Source organism: Egretta garzetta, unplaced genomic scaffold (genome assembly GCF_000687185.1).
Source record: "Egretta garzetta isolate BGI_Z169 unplaced genomic scaffold, ASM68718v1 scaffold175, whole genome shotgun sequence".
Classification (NCBI taxonomy): Eukaryota; Metazoa; Chordata; class Aves; order Pelecaniformes; family Ardeidae; genus Egretta; species Egretta garzetta.
Window position 1 is genome coordinate 2,317,251 of NW_009259860.1, and position 8,933 is coordinate 2,326,183.

General features: G+C 36.8%; 1 protein-coding gene across 14 annotated transcripts in view; it reads right to left on the reverse strand.

Moving 5' to 3' along the window:
• Window positions 1-8,933, reverse strand: part of CCDC171 (coiled-coil domain containing 171) — a 165,807-nt gene that overhangs the window by 126,533 nt on the left and 30,341 nt on the right. For all 14 annotated transcript variants that reach the window (XM_035895589.1, XM_035895600.1, XM_035895592.1 and 11 more), the window contains 2 exons: window positions 8,302-8,394; window positions 6,801-6,961 (listed from right to left, as the gene is read on the reverse strand). In XM_035895589.1, the coding sequence (XP_035751482.1) occupies window positions 6,801-6,961; window positions 8,302-8,394 (254 nt within the window). The remainder of the gene's footprint in view (window positions 1-6,800; window positions 6,962-8,301; window positions 8,395-8,933) is intronic.

Sequence of the window (8,933 nt, forward strand, 5' to 3'; positions counted from 1 at the left end):
GTGAGACCCCACCTGGAGTACTGTGTCCAGTTCTGGGTTCCCCAGTTCAAGAAAGATCAGGAACTCCTGGAGAGAGTCCAGAGGAGGGCAACAAGATGATTAGGGGACCAGAGCATCTCTCCTGTGAGGAAAGGCTGAGAGAGCTGGGCTTGTTTAGCCTGAAGAAGAGAAGACTGAGAGGGGATCTCATCAACACATACAAATATCTTAAGGGTGGATGTCACAAGGACAGAGCCAGACTCTTCTCAGTGGTGCCCAGCGACAGGGCAAGGGGCAATGGGCACAAACTGAAACATAAGAGGTTTCAGTTGAACATGCAGAAGAACTTCTTCACTTTGAGGGTGACAGAGGACTGGAACAGGCTGCCCAGGGGGGTTGTGGAGTCTCCTTCTCTGGAGATATTCAAAGCCCGCCTGGATGATGTCCTGTGGAACCTGCTCTAGGTGAACCTGCTTTAGCAGGAGGGTTGGACTAGATGATCTCCTGAGGTCCCTTCCAACCCTTGCTATTCTGTGATTCCATGATCCGTCACCTGGAATAGGCCAAGAGTGCAATCTCACCAAGTCTGCAGATAACAGTGAATTGGGTGTTGAGTCAGTCACAACACAACACAAATGACAGACTAAAGAGAAGGTCCACCATTCCCTAGAACATAGACTGGGAGGAAGAACAGGACAGCTTGAAACTTCTGAGACTCAACAATGACATGTGCAAAGATCTGAATTCAGGAAGCAAGAGCCACCTGAAGTGATATGGCTGGTAACTGGCTAGGGAGCAGCTATGCTCAAAAAGGACCTATTAATCTTGGTAGACAGCAAGTTAGTCACGAATCAGCAACATGGCATACAAGCAGAGAGACAGCTAATGGCATCCTGGGCTGTATTAGTAGTAGTATACCCAGAAGATCAAGGCAAGTAATTATCACCTTTTATTTGTCATTCATTACAACACATGTAGGATAACCACCGGTTTTAAGCACACACCTCCCCCCATAACACAGGAAAAAAGGTTGGGAGTGAGCTCAGGGTAGGGTCACCAACACTGTTGGGGGCTGAAGTACATAAAAGAACTGAGGGAACTTTTTATGTTCAGGCTGGAGAAGAGATAACTTCAGGGTTTGTAACAGGCCCCCCAGTATCTAAAAAGATGTTGTCAAAAAGATGCAGCCAGTCACTTCACAGCAATGTAGGGCTAGAGGACAAGAGATAAGTCACAAATCAAATCCAAAATGGTTCAGACACAGAGAAACTTTTTCCACCTTAATGACAGTCAAACAGTGGAATAGGTTCCCAGAGAGACTGTGCCACCTCCATTCTTGGAGGTTTTCAAGACCTAACTGGATAAAGCCTTGAGCAACCTAAACTCATAGCTGATCCAGGTTTGAAGAGAAGGTTGGACTATAGATCTCCTGCAATCTCTTTCAAAACTATTTTTCAATGTAACTCTTAGCAGTGGGAACATCCATGTGTGTCTCATTTCTTTGTCTCTCCTATCACTTCTGTCTCATTAGAATTGAAAGTAATGCAAAGGGCTGTAAGTTCTTCCAACTTTGAAACTTTTGAACTAATATTGTCACTTCCTGACTTTGACTTATTTCTTACAGATCAACATTATCTTTTTCCTGAAGGATTACTTTATCAGTCCTCCAAATACCTATGTGCTTCTGCTTCAGCCTGGCTGACTTTTTTTTGCTTTTAGCTGTAGAGATGATTACTTCTTAGAGAAAGAACTTGCCCATTTCAGTCCCCCAAAGCAGCTTCTACTCCCACAGCTTTCAGAAACAGAGCAAAAGCAGTTCCAATTTATTCTCTGTCATGCTCTCACTCTTCAAGAAAAGTAAATTCACACAGAGACCTAAGCCCCATGTTGTTTCCAATTTACATAGTGCTACTGGGTTCAGAGCTAATTAATAAATTATGCAACCCAGAAAAGCCTGTTTGCTTGGTTTCAGTTATTACAACCATCTTTTTCTGAGAAAATTAATTCTCATGGCTTTGTATAGCTTCCAACTTTGGTATCATTTATCCTACATCAAGTCCAGCTAAAAAGACATACAAGCGTTCTAGCACAACAAATGATAGTCTCCAGGACTTTCCAAAGACTGAGGCTTAAAGACAAACTCGTGGGACTCCTCCAGAAAAAGGGAAAATACGTTAGGATGCCAAATCATGGCTTAAAAGAAAAAGCCAAGCTCCTGACATTGTCTGGAGTCCAAGGACCACAGCCTTCAAAGGTAAGTAGATCAAAGGCTCTTGTATTCTCTCTGAAGAGATCCGGTGAAAGCAATCACTGATATTCACCAATGTTACTGATACTTGTATGCTTCAAAGAATAAAAAAAGGCACAGGAAACAGACGAGGCAGCACATGCCCACCCCATGTAATTACCTCAAGGGAACTGAGTATATTGATGTCCATCTGAGATAAAGCTTGACCTATCTTAATGAAGCTCTGGAAATTTAGGTGTCTGGACTAACAAAATTGTAAAGATAGGCTGTTTCTGTTTCTTCAAGCTCTATTAACAAAACCACCAAATGTTTTACTGTGTTAACTTTCATGGAAAGGTTTGCATTCTCTGAAATCATAGAAGATAATTTGTTTTCAAAAAAGAAGCTGCTAGGAGTAATTGCCTGAATCAACAGATGATTGCAAGTAGTGAAAAGTACTGTTTGGATATTAGACAAAGTTTATTCTGATACCAAATTAACACACAGAAGAGATTCTTTAAGTAGGCACAAATTCTTTTCTGTATCAAAAAAACCCCACAAGTAGGGCAAATCTGCTTTCCTGGGAAAGAAGTGTTGAACAAAATTATCTAGTTTAGAGGAAAAGGGGAAGGCTGTTTAAGGTTTTTGTTGCATTTTAGTAACGCAAGTACTTACTTCTCTATAAGTACTAATTATGGAAGTCCCTGATGCAACTGGTACCATAACTGTAAGAACTATATTTCCTAGTCTTAGCCACAACAAATAGATATTTCCTACAGCAATTCCAGACAAAGAAATATAGTCCCTAAAAAACAACTTTTTTTTTTTTTAAGATAAGGTTTTTGTTTAAAAGTTCTTCCCATTTTTCCGAAATGTAATTTTTGTGGACCAGAACTACCCTAAACACAAAAAACTATCACTTCTCAAAGAAACAGCTTTGTATGTCTAAAGATTCTCACAAGGAACAAAACATTACTGAATGCAGCAATGTAATTTTTTTTTTTTTTTAATAGCACCAAACAGCAAGATTTTCCAGGACCTTCTATCTGCTGCAACCAGCCTAAACTCATGTGTTAACTTTCCAACCAATGATTTCTTTTGCTGGTCTGAATAATCTAATACAGAAAAGTATCTTTAAGAGTCTCTCAAAGACTTAGTTGGAAAATTACTACTTCGGGATTTTCACAATTTTTAACTAATAATACTAATTTAAAATTTAAAAAGCAGATCTTGTGGTAAAACTTGTAAAGTTCTAATGGCTTGGAAAATTCCTAAACAGATGTTTAAACTACCATCAAAAATTCTTCTAATTAGCTTACATTTTATCTCTATTATCACCCCTTGATTATCAGAATCTTAAAAACTCACATCTCTGTCACTAACTTAGTGGAGTGTAATTTACAAATTTGAAGTGTTTAGAGAAATACAGTTGTTTAAAGAGTGCTCACATTCAACACCTAAAGGAATAGTGGAGCTCCACATGGTAATAACTGGACAGCATTATTCCATGTGCAGGCAGCACTCCGCTTAAGACTACTTCTTGAGATAAAAGGTCTTTGCTCATCTAAGAAACTAACATAATTCACTGAATTAAATGCTTTGACAAACTCTTGTTTGTTAAGGAAACTTAAGTGCACATGTATATCACTTTGGGAGATTGGTCTAGCATGATGCAATCAAGCAACCAAAGTTGTACTAAAAAATGTAGGTGAGGAACTCAGATCTTACAAACTTCCTGTGGGGCCAAAAGGAATTTTCATGAGAGGATTTTGTACTGAAAGTTCTTACTGAGCACAGATATCTGACATAAAACATCTTGTGGCAACATGAAAATTAGAATTTGCTAAAATAGAGAGGAGTACCTGAGAGGGCAGTTGTGATGAAAGTTAAAAAGAATAACTGAATATAGACAAATAAAAGCATTAAAATGCCAAACATACTAGAAACCCTGAGAATCAAATTGTTTTACCAATATGTACCTCCCTGTGTAAAGCATTAACACTCCTTTCAGGACCTAGTATGTTTGCATAAGGTGTAGTTTACATTTTTGGTGCATGTGTAACGTTTAAATTTGTTCTTAGAATTCATTTATGCAGAATTCTTGAGTCCATATTTATTTCACATCAAATAATAAAATCGGAACAGGCAATCTTCTGTAATTTTAACTCTTTATTTGTGACTACAGAGCTGAAAATGACCCATGTGTTCAGACTGACAATCATTTTCTAAAGAGCTAAAGAGAAAAAACAGTGCAGTTCTGCAGTTCAAAAGTTAAGTACTTTCAAAAGTCATAGATGTAATTTCTACAAGTCTATTAAATCCCCAGATGGACTGACTGCACCCTTAAACTTGACAGTGTCCGTGGTCCATTAATCTCATTACCTTGAACTTCAGAAGCGAAAGCTACAGGTCAGACACACTTGTTTTCTCTAAGAATGCAAGACACATAATAACAGATATGAGGACAGACATGAGCTGCTTGTACAATTCAAGGGCTAGTTTTTGACCTTGGACAGAAACAACAGGAGAAAAATTCCCAAAACTTCCAAGAGGGAGCAAATGGTATCTGGAGATTCTTGGAAGGTGAACAGCTCCCTCACTGATTACAGAAAGCCATGCTATGGTAGCCACGTTGACAAGACAGGAGAAATTTTTCCAGACTGAAAACTACTCCAGCTTAACAGGCATTAGCCAAAAAAACCTAAAAAAGCACTGTGTTCCACTTGAGGATACTGAATTTGGCTGGTCTAACCTCAAATACAAAGATGGACTGTGGAATATTAGACCTCTGAAGGACTGAAAAACCGGTCCAAGAACAAGGACTGGAAGAACACTAGTTGAAGAAAACTTCTAAGTCTGAAGGGAAGAGAAAGATTTTATCTGCAACATGAATCTCCCATATTTTCTGGACCACTCGAATACAGAAACTTACCAGGAATAGGGGGGGGGGGGGGAAAAAAAAAAAAATCAACAAAAAACCATAAACCATGTTCTCTGTAAGAATAAGAAGTTACGTACAAGAAAAACTCATATAGTGCAAACTAGCTTGTTATGTAAGACTACTAATCCAACAGCCATTCTTCTGAATAAGGCTGTTTTGAACACAAAGGAGCTTTTTTAAAATCAAAAAACAAATAAAATGTCAAATCAATGGTACTGTCTTTCTCCAGTTCAAGGAAAGGCAAAGAACTTGGTATTAGTTTAGTGCCATATATGTTGCTGCCATAGAACTCATGCTCAAAGCAAAACCAAGCAGGCAAGATGAGATTACAGTTTAATTAACTGATGTTATTTTAGGACCATAGAGAATCTTGAAATATTCTTAATCAGTTTCCCAGCTATGAAGACTGCAGTCTTTCTGAAGCATCATGTTAGATTACTATCATAATATATTTCACACATTTTCAACATAAGAATTATTTCCTGTCCTTTGAGGGAAAAAAGCTTTAATTTTTAATATGACTCAGGTTTACCTAAAAGCACAATCTTACATTCAGATTTCTTCTGGCCTTATTTTAGTGAAGGTGTTTATGATATAACACAGGTTTTAACTATGTTACTAAAAACATCTCTGTAACCATACATACAGAAAGACTCTCTCAGGCCCACAAACTTCTCACTTTAAGGAAAACCAGTTTCCTTTGTTCTCCACTATTGTTTGTGTGAATAAGGCAACATAAATATGCGCAGACCCATAATAACCTAGATTGAAAGAGATGCCACCTGTGTCTTTTTCCAACCCATTCTACTAGCTTGAGTGCCCATACCCCCACTGTGTGCCACTCACTAAGTCTTCGCAAACCTCCCCTTTCTCAAAACGTCACTTACTACCATCCTTTATTTCACCTACTCCTCAGTTCTCTGTCTTCCAACACCATTATTCTTCCTGACATTTTCTCAACCCCAATATATACTTGATTCAGCCAGGGAAGAAGACTCAATACTGTGCATCCTGTATCTGCCTGAGAAATATAACAAAGCTGTCCTTCCAAAAACTGCCTGTTATCACAGACACAGCAGATTGTGCTGAGCAGGAAAGGAATCCCAAGTAATTCTGTTGGCTCTCAAATACTCCACCCCTTTTTCTAGTTTTCTTTACCAACTTAAAACTTTCCACAATTATTCAAAAGCTGAAAACAAAGATTATCCACTATAAATTATACACAACTTCTAGACAGAAGTCTTAAAGATTCATCTATCTCTCCAAAGTGAAAAGTAATGTTTTCATAATAATGTAAGTTTATAAAGGGAAACAAAATTTGTTATGAACCTGCCACATACATTTTCCTACACTCTTCCCAAACACTACTGGAGATAGGACCTTATCATAACTACTATTTTCAACATTTTTGCTTTGGCAAACAATCTGTAACAGAACAGTTATTTTCTCTACCTACTAACCATACATACTATGTATGGCTACTGATACAGACCTGTTACTAATGGAATGCCAGGTTCTGAACCTTGGCTTGGTTTGGCAAATTGCATCAGATTGTATTGTTTTCTAGTGACTGAAAACTATAGGGAATGTAAACTATACGTGGTACTCAAGCTGCCTACTACCAGTTTACAATTAATTTAAAAGGTAACTTACACATTGAGTTTTTCCAAGTTTTCTTGGGCGTTGTGTTTTTCTCTTTCATATGCATTTTCTACCTCTTTGAACTCTTTCTTGATCATTTCTAAATCCGAAAGAGCTTCTGCTTGGCTGGCTTTTTCCACCTGCAAAGCTCCTTCAAGGTCTCGAATTCTTAACTACCAAGTGATAAGAAAGCAATTAAAACAAGTTAGGAAAAGCTATCATGATCTTTAATGCTGTTCCATGTTCTGTTCTGCTTTACAGGTAACCGTGTTCTATTAATTCTATATGGAAATATATACACAGAAAGCATTGAACACATCTAAAAATGTATGAATACATACAGCTCAAAATGGAGACAAATAAGATAAGCTGAAAAGCACCTTTCATTCTCCTTTAGTGGTGTCTGGATTTTTCCTTTTTCAGTTATAACTAAAGTTTTCCAGGGAAATTCTGTTTTTTAAGTAGACTCATGAAAGTGTGGGATTAACAGTAAAGGCTTCACTTCCACTCAGCATAAAGCACACTTGAAGCTTGTTCATGTATATGAACAAGGAAGAAAAACTTAGCAGTCATTCATGCATAAAAGGTTAAGTCTCTAACTTTAAGGAATGTTACCCTGCCAGTTCCTTTGTATGTTGTAAAAGTAGAGAGAGGAAATTAAGAAAACTAAATCTTTCCTTTCTACTAGTTTAATCGTCACTTTAAAAAATTTAAGTGCCTGTATATAGAGAAGATCATGAGAATAAGAAAATAACTGACTGAAGAATGGTAGTACTTATTTTTGTTACTCAGGAAAAAAAAAAATAGATACCAAAATTCCTTTTTTTATTTTGCTTAGTTTTTCAAAAATCGAGTGTAAAGCGCTTGTTAGTATGAAATTACTACGCAATTATCATTTAGGTTTTTCTTGCTTGCTTTTTAAAATAAACTGTAATTGCTTTACTGGGTCAGACAGTTTAATAATACAAAAATTTAATATTCAAGTATATATACACTTTTTTCATATAATCAATCTTGACTGGTATCTGCAGATATCATGACTTTGTTTGAAGCTGAAATGTACTCTGAATAATTATATCTGGAACTGCAGTTTCAGGATGCATTAAGCTCTCACTCCTGGAGGAGTTGGATGTATGCACTGTATCTCCAAATAGTCTAAATGCCCATTCAAAATATACAGGGCAGGATATTTAAACAGTAGTATAGAGTTTAACTGTTGTGAAATATTTCCTTTCCCCTCACTGTTTAAGTGCTACTGGGAATTCTAAAACTTACAAATGTGACATTTTATTGTTTATTCTAATAACTTTAATTCCCCCTGAAAAACAGATATTTTCTATTCTCTCCTTTCATATAGCACCTACTCCAATGTTGACACTTTTTGCAAAAAAAGCTATTCAGTGTTTTCACTAAAGCAAGTAAGTGGTCTTAAAATTTTTGGAAGATTGTATCTTTACAACTTCATCAACTGTTTTACTGTAAACTTCTACAAAATATTTAACAAAAAGTTTACCTGGATGATCTCTGAATTGAATTTGGATTCCAAATGTGCCGCTCTCTCTGCTTCAATGTTTTCTTCCAGTTTCTTTATTCTCACTGTAGCTGCCTAAAAGTACATTTTGAAGAAATTTAAGTCCAAAGAGATGGTAAACATGACACAAAGACTGTTCTATTAATTCAGTATATTAGGACTCCATACACCAACCTGATGTATCTGAACTACTTGTACTTTGGAACTGTGAGAACTCATACCAAGAAATACATAAAAAAATTTTTACACATCTAGAATATTATTCTCTTCTATTTAGTTAAAGAAATTGATGTAGCATTATGTTATAGCTGCACTTTTTACAATCAAGAAAACTTCAGCTGGAATCAGAACAAAGAAAGACCAAGTTAAATATTCTACCTATTCACTTACTATTTGCTTTTTCACCAAGGTTGTCACCTGAGGCAACATAACCACCCTGTATGTTCCAAAATACAATGGGGTATCAATACAGTAACTACAATTTCAGTGAGAGATAGATGAAGCACAGAGAAGATACAGAATTCCTCAAAAGTATATTGGTTTTGGCACATAACTTCCAATTAAGGTGCCCAGAACAGATTGCTCTGCAGCCCTAGACTAGTCATATTTTCCCT